Source organism: Phocoena phocoena, chromosome 13 (assembly GCF_963924675.1).
Source record: "Phocoena phocoena chromosome 13, mPhoPho1.1, whole genome shotgun sequence".
NCBI classification, from domain to species: Eukaryota; Metazoa; Chordata; class Mammalia; order Artiodactyla; family Phocoenidae; genus Phocoena; species Phocoena phocoena.
The window spans coordinates 43,944,294-43,960,115 of record NC_089231.1 but is presented as its reverse complement, the minus strand read 5'-3'; the positions used below and the strand labels follow the sequence as shown (position 1 = coordinate 43,960,115).

General features: G+C 39.7%; 1 protein-coding gene across 1 annotated transcript in view; it reads left to right on the top strand.

Moving 5' to 3' along the window:
• DSG2 (desmoglein 2) overlaps positions 1-12,187 on the top strand; it is a 45,096-nt gene extending 32,909 nt beyond the window's left edge. The window contains exons 11-16 of the mRNA XM_065889455.1: positions 546-688; positions 981-1,208; positions 6,136-6,363; positions 8,243-8,364; positions 8,873-9,208; positions 10,861-12,187. Of these exons, the coding sequence (XP_065745527.1) occupies positions 546-688; positions 981-1,208; positions 6,136-6,363; positions 8,243-8,364; positions 8,873-9,208; positions 10,861-11,880 (2,077 nt within the window). The 3' untranslated portion in view covers positions 11,881-12,187. The remainder of the gene's footprint in view (positions 1-545; positions 689-980; positions 1,209-6,135; positions 6,364-8,242; positions 8,365-8,872; positions 9,209-10,860) is intronic.
• The last annotated feature ends 3,635 nt before the right edge of the window (positions 12,188-15,822 follow it).

Here is a 15,822-nt window from a genome sequence, read left to right as displayed (position 1 = left end):
TGTTTTCACTTTTAACCATTTCTAACTGAAAGAAGCCTATTGCTCTGAACAATCAACAATATCCCAAAATTTAAAGTACTTCCATTTGAGGCAGTCATTGATTTTTTAAATTGTTACTTTTAAATATTGATAACATGCCAATAAATAATAGAATGTAAAACTGCTTTTCTCCACGAGTTCTTGTTGGGTGACTAAGTTATCCTCCAAGGTTAACTCCAAATTTAAGGAAAACTAGATTGAAAACTGTAAGACAGACTGAAGAGCAACTCGTAAACCTCCCGGGTGAGTAGGCAAGGGCGTCGCCCTTGCACATATGTCTTGGGTATGTTACAGAAATAAGGAAGGGTCCAAAGTAGGTGTGATACACAGTAAACAGAGGGGCTTTTAGGATAGTTTCAAGAAATTAAAAACCATTCCAAACTAATGCCTGTAATAAGAACATATATAAGAAAGCAGAAATTAAGCTTAGAAGAGTTGTAGATATTAGTTGTAGATAGTCTCAGTTTATCCAGAGCTCAAAATTAATTTTGTCTGCTTTCTAACAGATATGCCAAATTTGAAGATATAGACAATTGGATCTCTGTGGATTCTGACACCTCTGAAATTAGACTTGTAAAAATTCCTGATTATGAATCCAGATATGTCCAAAATGGTACATACACTGCAAAGATTTTGGCTGTGACAGAAGGTAAGTTATTAAATAGACATTTTTTCTTGGTTATATGCATTTAGATTTTATTTTCCAGCATCAGAGACCTTTGTTTTGATCTTGTAGGAATGCCACATGGGTAAACCTTCACATTTCTACTTATTTAGTGGATTAGAAGATATTACTTGATCTGAATATGAAAACATATCTAAGATAGAAAGCATCCTAATTTGGTTACTACCTTCTCCTTACCAAATTGGCAAGAGAATTCAAACTATGTCCATATGAGCAGTATAACCAAAATATACATTATCTTTTTCTTATTTTTAAGAATATCCTAGAAAAACTGTCACTGGCACTATTAGTATCACGGTTGAAGACATCAATGACAATTGTCCCACACTGGTCGACCCTGTGCAGACTGTCTGTGATGATGTGCAGTACGTGAACGTGACCGCAGAGGACCTGGACGGACCCCAAAACAGCTGGCCTTTCAGTTTCTCTGTCATTGACAAACCAGCTGGAATGGCAGAAAGGTGGAAAATAGTAAGCCGAGAAAGTAAGCAAAACCACTGGACTATATGTTTAAACATGATAGAAATCTAAAATCCTTATAATACAGGCTTTTTTCTTGGCATGAATTACATTTCCGATACAACTGAGTTTATAAAATGAGGGTCTGAAACTTAGGCATAGTGTCTGCCTAATAATAAATACCCTATTTGGAGAGAGTGAAGGGAAATAGATCTCTAATATCTTTAAAGTATTTGGCTACAAATAGGCAAAAAGGAACTATTTTACAAACTCATCTTTTTCCCATGTCCCCTGCACTGGGTATTCTCCAAATCGCTCTTGAAGTAGTTGTCTCGTAAGCTGAGGAATACCTTGCCTCTCTAAGCACAGAAATCAGAGTAGGTGCCTTCTAAAAATCTTGATGTATGGTAACGATGATTCCATTAAAAATAACTCTTACGGAACATATACCATGTGCCGGGCACTCTGCTATCCCTTCATATGCATTATCACGTTTACTTCTTACCCCATAACCTTATTCCCTGATTACAGCTGAGGAAACTTTGGCTTAACTAGAGTTAGATAGCTTGTTTGAAGTCACAGAGCTGGTAAGTGATGGACAAAACATGGAAAGGAGTCTGTCTGTCCCCTTGCCCCCCATGCCAGAAGGACGTGTGCGTAAATCCGTATCTTGGGACATATCCCCTTATTGACGTGCTCTATTGGCTTCCTTCAAGGTGGTTTCAAATGTAGAAAAATCTATCCAGAAGACTCTTTTTGTTTTAAACAGGTAGTGCTCGTTTCAGAAAAGTTTTAAATGTAATACCCCAATTTTTCTAAACTTTTAAGTTTATTGTTTTCTTAGGCTTAGCAAATTTTACAGTCATTTTAAGAGGCTTTGAATCATGTTTGGTCCAATTTACAAACTAAACACCTTTAACATTTCAATATATTTATAAATTTAGTATATTTGGCTTCCTTTTTATGTAGTTCAGTGATCTGAATTAACAAATAAAACTTTCTTATGATTCCTGTACTCTAAAATTCCAGTAAATTTAACTTATAAATTCATCAAACCTGACATCCTCTTCAATGGTCCAATACTGAACAAACCAGTGATATTTCAACCTAAAACCATAAATCTAAATTAGTAACATAATCACACATTTTGAACTGGAGTTACATAGCTGTCACATTAATAGGGCTAATTGTCCTTAAAATATTACAAGTGTATAAATATAATAACAAATGCAAATAATTTCTTTACAATGCAAAAATATTAAAACTAAATCTTTAGTTTGTTTAAATATTCCTATACTTAGTTCTGAATCTTCTTAGGGTTTATGTACTCACTTGCAAAAGATAGTTATGTTGTTGGTTAACTCAAGTGGTCTCCCCAGTAAGGGGTGACAATCGCCATCTTGATTAATTGAGGTTACTTAAGATCAAGTTTTCAACTAGCATGAGCCCTGGGATGCAGACATCCAGATGATTCTTCTTACGGTAATTAAGTCACAGGCCTCAAGACTCACGTCGGGGTTGGTCCCCTGGCTCACATTATCTCATTCTGTACTCACAGAAGTTTGGGACTCCCACCTAGGCTGACTGCTTGATTGGAGTTTGCCTTTCTTTGACTAAGATAGTAAATGTGTTTTGCATTGAACTTGCTGAGATTCCAAGACTTACTTATTTTTATCTAAGAAACCTGATGTTTAGGAAATGCCAGGCACTGGTCTAAGCACTTCACTAATATTAACAACCCTAGAAGTTTGGCATTACCGTCATCAACATTTTACAGATGAGGAAACGAAGGTGCAGAAAGTTTAACTAACATTCTCAAAGTTACAGCTAGTTGAAGAGCTGGAATTAGTATTTGAACCCAAGCACTCTAGCTGTGGAGTCTCTACTCACTACCTTTATGCTCTGTTGTCTTTCCAGATACACAATGGATTTTCTGTCTAAAGATAAAGATGTTTGAATTTGATGGGCTCTTGAATTTTTTCCTAGCCTTAGAAACATAAAGCTCTTTAGGATACACATACATGTTAGACAGGAAGTCACTGAGCTTATACTGTATACATCTAGACAATTGAGAGAGATAGGGTTCTGTAACCCAGGCTTTTTTCTCCTTGGCTGTATAAGGAGATGATTGACCAACTATCATGATAATCAATAGCTCCTAACTATTTTATTTATTTGGGAAATGTCTTAAGTACAGAAAATTGCAGAGACTAATAAGGCAGATACCTTTGTACATCCCACCTAGAATTAAAAGAATATTAACAATTTGTTGTATTTGAGTCAGGCCTTTTTTTTTAACGATCACTGACAAAGTAGAAGTCCCCTTTGGGCCTTTCCTCCCCTTTCCATCTTTCCACTCAGAGCCAATCATGAATTTAGTTATATTCTTCCAGGCCATGTTTTCCTATATTTCTTTTAATAAGCTCACATTCCTTAAATGGATGACTAGATGCTTTCCTCACTTCTCCAGAGCTTTGGGGATGATTTAATAAGGATATTTCTAGCTTTGGAGATCAAATTCCATAAAATATGGACCTTAAAATGAGAAGAGGATGTCTCTTACTTCCAAAAATAAGTAAATAAAACAAAAAAACCTCCCAAACACCTCATTTTTTATCTTTGTATTCATCCATCTTTGCCTTGCAAGTAAATTATTTTTTAATAAATGTTATACATATATCAGAAAAAGTTTTAAACTATTCTAACTGATCATTATTTTTACTCATGGGAAAAATGGTCATTATTTTTATTCATGATGAAAGAAAATTTCTTAAATAATCATCAGTCAGATTTTTTAAAAAAAATAAGATAAAGGTCATTTGCACAACACTTTCTGTGTAATGTTCTTGCCAAAAATGTGTAGCCTGAATTCAATCATGAGGAAACAGACAAATTCAAACTGTGGAAAATCCTTTAAAATAAGTGGACTTCAAAAAGGTCAAAGTCTTGAAAGGCCAAAAGGAAGTTAGGACTGTTATAGATTATTAACAGAGACTAAGGTGACAGCTAAATGCAGGGCATAATCTTTGATTGGATCCAGGATCATTAAAAAAAACAAAAAACAAAAGCCAGAGAGAGTAAGAGCAAGAACTGTAAAGGGCATTTTTACAACAGTTGAAAAGTTTGAATATGGGTTATATATTAAATATATTATTATATCAAGAATGAATTTCTTGAGAGGGTTAATATCCTTTGGTCTTAGAAGATTTATGCTGAAGAACGTCATGAGATCTGCAACTTACCTTGAAATAGTTCAGGGGGAGAAAAGTGTGCATGTAGAGAGGAAGTACTGTTGTAAAATGTAAACAATTTATGAAGAGTTTATCAATATTCATTGTAATCGTCTTTCAGGTTTTCATATATACAGTGAAATTTGAAAAATTTCAAATATACAGTGTTGGGAACAAAAAGGATGGGACTGGATGAAACAAGATTGGCCCATTGTTGAAAATTATTAAAGCTGGAGATGGGTACCATGGGAGTTAATTATGCTTTTTCCTGGATTATGTCTGTTTGAAAATTGCCTTAATAAAGTTCTTTTTTTTTTTTTTTTTTGCGGTACGCGCGCCTCTCACTGTTGTGGCCTCTCCCGTTGCCGAGCACAGGCTCCGGACGCGCAGGCCCCGCGGCCATGGTTCACGGGCCCAGCCGCTCCGCGGCATGTGGGATCCTCCCGTACCGGGGCACGAACCCGTGTCCCCGGCATCGGCAGGCCCAACCACTGCGCCACCAGGGAAGCCCCAATAAAGTTCTTTCAAGAAATAGTAAAATATGGGGACTTCCCTGTTGGCCCAGTGAGTAAGACTCCGCACTCCCAATGCAGGGGTCCATGGTTCGATCCCTAGCCCCGGAACTAGATCCCACATGCCACAACTAAGAGCCCGCATGCCGCAACGAAAATCCTGGTGCTGCAACTAAGACCCGGCACAGCCAAAATAAATAAATAAATACATATTTAAAAAAAGAAATAGTAAAATAAAGGTCATTCGATGGAAATGTCATTTAACTCTCCACTTGTTTGTCACTGTATCCCAGTAATGGAAGAGTTCCTAGCATCTGGTAAACCACACACATTTGTTAACATTAATCATCGTAAAAGGATGGTATGTCCAGATCTGATCCTTTGCTATTCACCTGCATATGTGGACTAATTTCATCAAGCACACAGTGTGAATTCAATAGAGAAGTTATGAACTAATAAAGCTTCTAAATGGAGCTAATAATTATTAGCTATTAAAGAATGTTTCTGTAGACTCACAGATGTAGAGAACAAACTAGTGGTTACCACTGGGGAGAGGGAAGTGGGGAGGAACAAGATAGGGGTAGGGGATTAAGAAGTACAATCTACTATGTTAAAATAAATAAGCTACAAGGATATATTGTACACCACAGGGAATATAGCCAATATTTTATAATAACTATAAATGGAGTATAACCTTTAAAACTTGTGAATCCCTGTGTTGTACACCTAAAACTTATATAATATAATCAACTATACCTCAATAAATTTTTTTAATTTATTTATTTTTGGCTGTGTGGGGTCTTCGTTGCTGCGCACGGGCTTTCTCTAGTTGCGGTGAGCGGGTCTATTCTTCGTTGCAATGCGCGCGCTTCTCATTGCGTTGGCTTCTCTTGTTTCAGAGCACGGGCTCTAGGCACGCTGGCTTCAGTAGTGGTGGCAAGAGGGCTCATTAGTTATGGCTCATGGGCTCCAGAGTGCAGGCTCGGTAGTTGTGGCACACAGGCTTAGTTGCTCCGCAGCATGTGGGATCCTCCCAGACCAGGGCTCAAACCCATGTCCCCTGCACTGGCAGGCAGACTCTTAACCCACTGTGCCACTAGGGAAGTCCCTATATCTCAATAAATTTTTAAAAAGAATGTTTCTGTAATGTAATCTTGCCCTTCCTTGGTAATCACTCATTTTTATTTCCTTTTTTATCTTGTCCTTGCAGGTACCAGCATACTACTGCAACAAAAGGAACGAACGCTTGGGAGGAGTGACATTCGCTTGCTGATTGCAGATAGTAAAGGCTTCAGTTGCCCTGAAAAGCAAGTCCTTAAACTCACAGTCTGCAAGTGTGTGGAAGGCGGTGGCTGTGTAGAAATGTGGTATGACTCCTACGTTGGCCTCGGACCTGCAGCAATCGCGCTTATAATGTTTGCCCTTCTGCTCTTGCTACGTAAGTATTTTAAAAGCTACATTTTAGCTCTTTTAGTAATGTTAGTACCTTTTTAGGGTATTTTTTTTTTTTTTAGTATTTTGTTACTACGGTAGTCATTGATTTCTTTTGTTTTTCTATAATCACACACACTAGAATGCTATTGAGGGTGAGTAGGGAAGCAAGGATTGATCATTGATAAATTCACCAAAAGTTATTGAAGTGCTCTTCCGAATTTTGTTTTATAAGAATGTATCATCTCCTGATTTAAATACCCAAGGTTATTGTACATGCTCTTCAACACCCTTTTAACCTAAACCTTTTTGGTGTCTCCATTTTGATAAGCTCTACGTGAGGGAGGGATGTCGTCTGTTCTTCCATACCCAGTGCTGCGAACAGCACCTTGTGCATAGAAAGCTGTCAGAAAAGATTTGTTGCATGCATTTAGATTATGGTTACAAGGTTATTTTACAAACTCATCTTTTTCCCATCGATCCTTGCTTTTCACATTCATCTTGTCAGAGCTCCACCTCCCCAGACCCTCTGCTTGGCTTGCCTCTTCACCTGCCCCAACAGGAGCCAGACCCTCTGAGCACTTGTATGTTTCCCAACAGTGACAACCAGCCCTCCCCTCCCTGCATGCCCTCCAGTGACCTTGGGTTTCCTTTCACTGAAGAACAGAAGACTGCAGCCTGGGGTTGTGTGGAACCAGTCCACTTGACCCCTGCTCATGGGCAGAGAAACGCCTCCAGGGCAGCCTCAGTTATTACAGTGTCAGAAGACGAGCTTGTCAAAGCCATTAGTAGATGTTCAATTGAATGCACAGCACTCAACAGTTTATAGTGCACTTTTATACCATCATCTCCATTCAATGGGTAAAAATACAGACATGATGATAAATGACTTGTCTCAGCTTACCAAGTTTATAGGTAGGTAGGACTACATCTTTTACCTGGAGATTCCTTGCATTGCCTTCTCATCTCAGATTTCCCAGCACCTAACATGGTGCCTCGCACATGGCAGACACTTGATAAACATCTGTTGAATTACCCCTGGCTGATTTCAGTCTTCATTTCGCATAGTAACTATAGGGACTATTATATAAAAAGGAACCTAGGGAGTAGTCAGCTCTTCCTTGGAAGCTGCCACATGGGAGCGTCAATAAAAGCTAATTTGGGGTGGGCTGCTTGCAGATGTGGTTAATTCTTTACTCTGTTGATCAAGGGGCCAGCATTGGCCTTTACTTCATCCTGGAGGTAGAATAAAATTGAAGGAGGGAGCTCTGAAATTTTATTAACTTCTAGATAAAATGTTATATATATTCTAAGGGTTTTTAATGTGGAATCACTTTAGAAAATAGTACTTAGGTAATTCAGAGGTTAACTGGAACCTCAGTGAGTCATGCCTTCTGCCAAATTCTACTCTAGGGTAAAGTGGTGAAGTATTATAGAAGTTCTAGTGTTCTAGAATATTTGAATATATTAAAGTTTTTCTACCCTTAGGGACTTCTGATTTCTTTTTTAACACATATATATATTTTAGATGGTGAATTTTCTCATATTAAAAATTAAAGTGGTTTAAAAAAAAAACAAAAATTTCAGCCTTTAAGTTGGTTTTGATGATTTGGATAGTATCAAATCCAGTCTCGGTGTTCCACTTGTTGACCACAGTCTTTGTGATGGCCAAGAACTCTGAATCCATAAGACTCCCTCATCCTGCCTTTAGGCTTTGGTATAACTCACCCGAAACAGGCTTGGTGACATTAGATCAAGGGAAGAAAAGAAAAACAGAAAAATAGGGCTGTAAATAAGTGAAGACTGAACTCAGGAAGTGATAACGCAAATTCCAAAATTATGCAACATAAATTTGAAAATCTGTACTCAATTTTGTTTCTGTCCAGTTGTACCACTTCTACTGCTGAAGTGCCATTGTGGGAAGGGCGCCAAAGGCTTTACCCCCATCCCTGGTACCATAGAGATGCTGCATCCTTGGAACAACGAAGGGGCACCACCTGAAGACAAGGTCAGATAATCAGATGTCAACAGAACACGTCTTCTTTTCTGCTTTAAAGGGGCCTTGGGAAGTGTTTCTAACACCTTAGGTCATGAGAGAGTGAAGTGGTCACTACAGATTTCATTCACATGCCTTCGTTAAACATAGGGCTTTGTATTTGTTGCCAGGACAGAGCTGAGGTGGTTTTGCTCTACCCTGACAGGTCCTAAGTTACAGAGAATGTAGAAGAAGCATCAGGCAGTGACACCGAGAATGTAGAACAAAGGTTAAAGAGAGGAAGCGTGTGTAGGGATTTAGGTAGAAATGTTTGTCCCAATATTAAATGGCTGTCTTCCACAGCCAGGTGCTTCTACATTTCCATTCCACGCGATGCATAGGGCCGGCAGAAGTCATTCAAGCAAAGTTTTCCTAATTTGCCTCTGCAGAAGTATCTTATTCCCTGCATACGCTCACTTAGCTCAGGTCCTTCTACCAACCGTACTGACCGTCCGTGACTCGGCTGTATTTGCTCTCACAGGCAGTGCTGCCTCTTCTAGAAGCAGACCACAGAGACAGTGCAGCTGTAGGCGGCGGAGCAGGGGCTGTGACAACCAACGGTGCTACCGTGAAAGGAAGCAGCTCCGCTTCCTTTATCAAAGGGCAGCATGAGATGTCCGAGGTGGACGGCCGATGGGAGGAATACAGGAGCCTCGTCTCAGGGGGGGCCACCCAGGTTACAGGGACAGCAGGAGCCTTGATGACCACGGAAACCCTTAGGACCACGAGAGCCACGGTGGCTTCTAGAGAAGTGGCCGGAGCTCGAGCAGCTGCAGTGGCAGTGAATGAGGAATTCTTAAGAAGTTATTTCTCTGAAGTAAGTGTTGTTTTTTATGTATTGGTGGGGAAAGGGGGGCGGACATTTCTATGTGAACGTGATGTTATTAGGGTAATCATTTTCTTGGATCTAAATGGGACATCGCTCCTTTCATTAAGAGAATGCTTACAGGCAATGAGAAAGGAGAGGTGTGACCCACTGGGTCAGTCAGTCAGCTCAATTATGTGGTGACGACAAATGACCCCACGATCTTGCTTCTCGCCAGGGCGTATTTCCCACATTCGTGCTTTTGCCCCTCGATGCAGCTCTGCTCTGCCCCATGTGGTCCGCATCCCAAGATGTGTGCTGAGAGCACAGCTTGTGCCCAGGAAGCTGGCGTCCTTGGGGCGCAGGGAACAGAGCAATGCCAAACCTGGCAATGACCCCCAAAGCCACTGCCTTTTCCCACTCACGTTTCATTGGCCAAAGCGAGTCACATGACCAGGCTGATGTCAGTGGGTCAGAAAGTGCTGTCCCCCTGCAGGGGCAGACTTGCTAGGGATGCGCCGGGTAGGGTGGGAGGGGAGAGACTATGTGACCTAAAAATCACAATCCGTTATGTCCCTTTAAGTGTTTTCTTTTGAAGGCAAGTACTTGGTTCACTATTGGGGTGGTTCATAAAAAATTAGAAGGAAAGTTTCAGGAAAGATGATGGGATGCAGTCAGAAAGCTCGTGCCTGGGATTAGAAATTAGAAGCTTCTCTTGAGAACAGGGTCATGCCTGGGAATGGAATGGGCAGAGTCAGATTGCTAGGGACCTGAAGGACCCTTGAGAGGAGTGAGGGGATGGGCTTCCACAGAGGCCAGTTTATTTCTGTCCCCTCCCATCTGCATGGCTGCAAATTACCTGAGTGTTTTCCCACTTTCTGCTCCCTCCCATTCTCCCTTCTTTCATACCATCTGCCCGCCCCCAAGTAGACAGGGAAATGGTGATTTGGTCAGTGTCAAGGAAGAGCACTTCTCGTCCATTTCCCATCTCACTGCCGGGCTCCACTCTGGTGTCCTGTTTTATTTCAGTATCTTTTTCCCTCTCTGCTCTAATCCTGCGTGAACCAGTCTTGATTATGTAGGTGTGCTCAGCTTTTAATTTGGAAATCATTTCAAACTCATCAGAAATTTTGCAAGAATAATAGAAAGTTTGAACTCCTTTTTACTCTTTACCCAGATTACCCAAATATTAACATTTTGCCACATTTGCTTTTTGCCTTTTCTCCCTCCCTCCCTCCGTCTCTCTGTCACTCTCTCTCTCACACAGACACACCCACACGCGCACACGCACATCCTCTTACATCACCACAGTACAGAGATTGAATAGTGACACATGGCATATTTCAGTTTAGCCAGTTATCCCCAAAATGTCTTTTATAGCCACTATTTTACCCGTCTAGGGCCCTGCTTTCCATTTAGTTATCATGACACTTGTGTCTCCTTTAACCTGAAACAATGCCCTTTGCCTTTCCCATCTTTCATGATATGAATATTTTTTAAGAATACAGGCCAGTCCTGTTGTAGGATGTCCTTCAATTTGTGCTTCTCTGGTGTTTCTTGTCTAACTACAAGACCGAGGTTAAACATTTTGAGCAGGAATCTAGAGGCTTGTTCTTAAAGGAAGTGCATCACTCATTATATGCCTGTTTTTCTTTCCGTTTTAGAAAGCTGCCTCTTACACCGAGGAAGATGACATTCACACAGCCAAAGATTGCCTTCTGGTTTACTCTCAGGAAGAAACTGACTCTCTCCAGGGTTCCATTGGCTGTTGCAGTTTTATTGAAGGAGAGCTAGATGACGGCTTCTTAGATGACTTAGGATTGAAATTCAAGACACTCGCTGAAGTTTGCTTGGGTCAAAATATAGAGATGGATACGGAAATCGAGCAGAGGCCAAAACCTATGATAAAAACAGACGTGAAGGCAGCTTCACATTCATTCTATGAGCAAACCAGGGTTGATTCCAAGAATACTTATCCCTCCGGTAGCAGCTTTCAAGTTCCAAAACCTTTGCATGAAGCAAACACAGAGAAAGTCACTCAGGAAATAGTCACTGAAAAATCTGTGTCTTCTAGGCAGGCTCAAAAGGTAGCGGCACCACTTTCAGATCCATTGGCTTCTGGTAACGTGATAGTGACAGAAACTTCCTATACCACGGGCTCCACAGTGCCACTGAGCACTGTGGTCCTGGACCCCAGACAGTCCGAAGGCCTGATGGTGACAGAGCGGGTCTATGCCCCGGCGTCCCTCTTGGGAGAGCAGCAGTACGCTAGCGGGGGTAGCATCATGGTTACCGAGAGAGTCATCCAGCCTCACGGGGGCTCACCTGGCCCCCTGGAGGGCACCCCGCATCTGCCCGATGCACACTATGTTATGGTGCGGGAAAGAGAGCGCTTCCTCACCCCCAGCTCCCGTGTGCAGCCCCCTCTGGCCACGCACAGTGTAGCCGTAGGACAGAACGTGACAGTGATGGAAAGAGTGCTAACACCAGCTTCCGCTCTGCAATCTAATTACCAGATTCCTGCCGAAACCTCTGTAATGGCCAAAAAGACTGTGGTTTCTGGAGCTGGAGTCCCGGGCCCTCTGCCAGACTCAGGCTTCAAGGAGTCTAGTCATTCTAATTACACAATAACCACATCTTCCACCAGGGTCTCCAAGCCTAGCACAGTCCAGCAGTCCTCCTAACCAGACACTGCCCCAGAGTTTAGCTAGCAGTGACTCATTTCATGTTTTCAAAGGACCTGGCTTTTCATGAGCCTTACGTAAGAGGCACATATACCTTGGGCTTCAAATTTTTCTCAGTCACTAATATGCAGAGAACCTCACTGTCTCAGCTTCTAGGAGTGCAATTCAGAAATGCCCCAGGACTTACTGAGGGGGCGTAATGATGATGCTGTGACTTAGGTGCCTTTGAGTGACTTATGGCCAAACAATACTCACAAAGCAAGTGAAATAGAGAATAAATCTGGCTTCTAAGAATTTTATCAAATTAACAAAGTGTCCAGTTCATGAGCCATCCGACAGAGCCCCCCATGAAACTGAGTGGGCCTCTTTGCCTACCATGTTAACATTTAACATTGCTGTTCTATATTCCATACGTTCCTGCACCTAGCAGATTACCAACAACTTATTTATCCAAAGATACATGCACAGTTTGAGTGACCCATTTTGCTTGTTTGATTTCCTTAAAACTAGAGGCCCTTCAATCCACGTAAGGTTAATTGAATTTTGGAACACTGACATGGTAAGAACACACACTGTGTGTTTCTGTGCATATAACTCTGAGTGTGTGTGTGCGTGTGTTGTGTGACCTCAAAAATAGCATTATACCTTCCCTTTGTCACTCAATAATCATGAAAATATTAAATACTTCAAATTCAGGGCAAAATTCATAAATATAAAATCACTTTATTTTTTATAGGAATAATATACTATTTAAAAACTCAGGATACATTATCTTCTAATTTAGTACGTCTAAATTAACTATATACATGGTGGTAAGAATCCTTTTCACTGCTATAAATCCTCAGTGCCTACCATGGGTGCCAAATCAATATTTGTAGTATTAAACTGAATTTTAGAAGCTACTCTCTTTTACCTATACTTGCAAAAAATACTGAAAGACCCTATAATTTCTATAATTATGAGTTTGAAATTATGATTTATTCCATATCTCAAAGTCATTGACTAGCTGGTCATGGCTTACTACATGGAATATTAAATATTGTGTAGCTGACCTGAATTTGTACATCTTGCCTTTCTTTCTGAAAAGTGTTTTGGGTGTTTTGGCCAAATAAATAGAGTATTTTTATTGCTCCCTGAAGAAATGATCCATTTCAGATTTCAAAGTATAAGTGCATATCAGTAATCAATTATATAAACATCCTCCACAACAAAATAATTTCCATAAATTTTAAAGGCTGTGATTTCATGAATTTTTAATATATTTACTAGGAAAATGAATCTCTAAAAATTCATTTTGTGGCACACTTTTAAAAATATGTTATGCAACAGGTTTACACTTTTTTACGCCCACTGACGTGTATGAATAAAAGGCATATATTTTTAGACACCATAAGCCTGTGGCCAAAATGAAGGTCACTGTTCCATGCTATAAATTTTTTATTCTCTATGTACTAATTGTTTTTGCTTTTTTTTCATTATAGACTTAGTAGTTATTTTTTGCCAAGTCTGCAACAAGAATATCACTACTGTGTGAAAATGTGAATGTGACCTGTGTACTCCAGACAAAACTTGGTCTTAAATTTCCTCTTCAGACAGGCTTAAAAAACCTAACATGGCTCCTATATATAAAGTCACCACGTTTTCTAAATGATTTTCTTTGTTCCTAAAAGGGTGATTGTATTCGTTTTTACATTTGTCCTACGGAAGAAACGTTGTAATTGTATGTGTATCATCAAAATATTTAAATAAAAAATGTGACCTTCTCTGCAGCTTTTTGCCCTTATCTTCTTATTGCCCCCATCTTCTTACTGCCCATATCTTCTTTTTTTTCCTTGTTAAATAAGGTCTATTTTTTTTGAATTTTTGAATTTTATTTTATTTTTTTATACAGCAGGTTCTTATTAGTTATCAATTTTATACACATCAGTGTATAATACATGCCAATCCCAAACTCCCAGTTCATCCCACCACCACCACCACCACCACCCCTCGCTGCTTTCCCTCCTTAGTGTCCATACGTTTGTTCTCTGCATCTGTGTCTCAATTTCTGACCTGCAAACCGGTTCATCTGTACGATTTTTCTAGGTTCCATATATCTGCGTTAATATACGATATTTGTTTTTCTCTTTCTGACTTACTTCACTCTGTATGACAGTCTCTAGATCCATCCACGTCTCTACAAATGACCCAATTTCATTCATTTTTATGGCTGAGTAATAGTCCATTGTATATATATACCACATCTTCTTTCTCCATTCGTCTGTCGATGGGCATTTAGGTTGCTTCCATGACCTGGCTATTGTAAATAGTGCTGCAATGAACATTGGGGTGCATGTGTCTTTTTGAATTATGGTTTTCTCTGGGTATATGCCCAGTAGTGGGATTGCTGGGTCATATGGTAATTCTATTTTTAGTTTTTAAAGGAACCTCCATACTGTTCTCCATAGTGGCTGTATCAATTTACATTCCCACCAACACTGCAAGAGGGTTCCCTTTTCTCCACACCCTCTCCGGCATTTGTTGTTCGTACATTTTCTGATGATGCCCATCCTAACTGGTGTGAGGTGATAACTCATTGTAGTTTTGATTTGCATTTCTATAATAATTAGTGATGTTGAGCAGCTTTTCATATGCTTCTTGGCCATCTGTATGTCTTCGTTGGAGAAATGTCTAGGTCTTCTGCCCATTTTTTGATTGGGTTGTTTCTTTTTTTAATATTGAGCTGCATGAGTTGTTTATATATTTTGGAGATTAATTCTTTGTCTGTTGATTCATTTGCAAACATTTTCTCCCATTCTGAGGGTTGTCTTTTCATCTTGTTTATGGTTTCCTTTGCTGTGCAAAAGCTTTTAAGTTTCATTAGGTCCCATTTGTTTATTTTTGCTTTTATTTCCATTACTTTACGAGGTGAACCAGAAAAGATCTTGCTGTGATTTATGTCAAAGGGTCTTCTGCCTATGTTTTCCTCTAAGAGTTTTATAGTGTCCAGTCTTACATTTAGGTCTCTAATCCATTTTGAGTTTATTTTTGTGTATGTGTTAGGGAGTGTTCTAATTTCATTCTTTTACATATAGCTGTCCAGTTTTCCCAGCACCACTTATTGAAGAGACTGTCTTTTCTCTATTGTATATCCTTGCCTCCTTTGTCATAGATTAGTTGACCATAGGTGTGTGGGTTTATCTCTGGGCTTTCTATCTTGTTCCATTGATCTCTATTTCTGTTTTTGTGCCAGTACCATATTGTCTTGATTACTGTAGCTTTGTAGTATAGTCTGAAGTCAGGGAGTCTGATTCCTCCAGGTTCATTTTTTTCCCTCAAGACTGCTTTGGCTATACAGGGTCTTTTGTGTCTCCATACAAATTTTAAGATTTTTTGTTCTAGTTCTGTAAAAAATGCCATTGGTAATTTGGTAGGGATTGCATTGAATCTGTAGGTTGCTTTGGGTAGTATAGTCATTTTCACAATATTGATTCTTCCAATCCACGAACATGGTATATCTCTCCATCTGTTGGTATCATCTTTAATTTCTTTCATCAGTGTCTTATAGTTTTCTGCATACAGCTCTTTTGTCTCCATAGGTAAGTTTATTCCTACGTATCTTATTCTTTTTGTTACAGTGGTAAATGGGAGTGTTTCCTTAATTTCCTTCTCAGATTTTTCATCATTTTTATATAGGAATACAAGAGATTTCTGTGCATTAATTTTGTACCCTGCAACTTTACCAAATTCATTGATTAGCTCTAGTAGTTTTCTGGTGGCATCTTTAGGATTCTCTATGTAGAGTATCATGTCATCTGCAAACAGTGAGTTTTACTTCTTCTTTTCCAACTTGTATTCCTTTTCTTTCTTTTTCTTCTCTGATTGCCATAGCTAGACCTTCCAAAACCATGTTGACTAATAGTGGTGAGAGTGGACATCCTTGTCTTGTTCCTGATCTTAGAG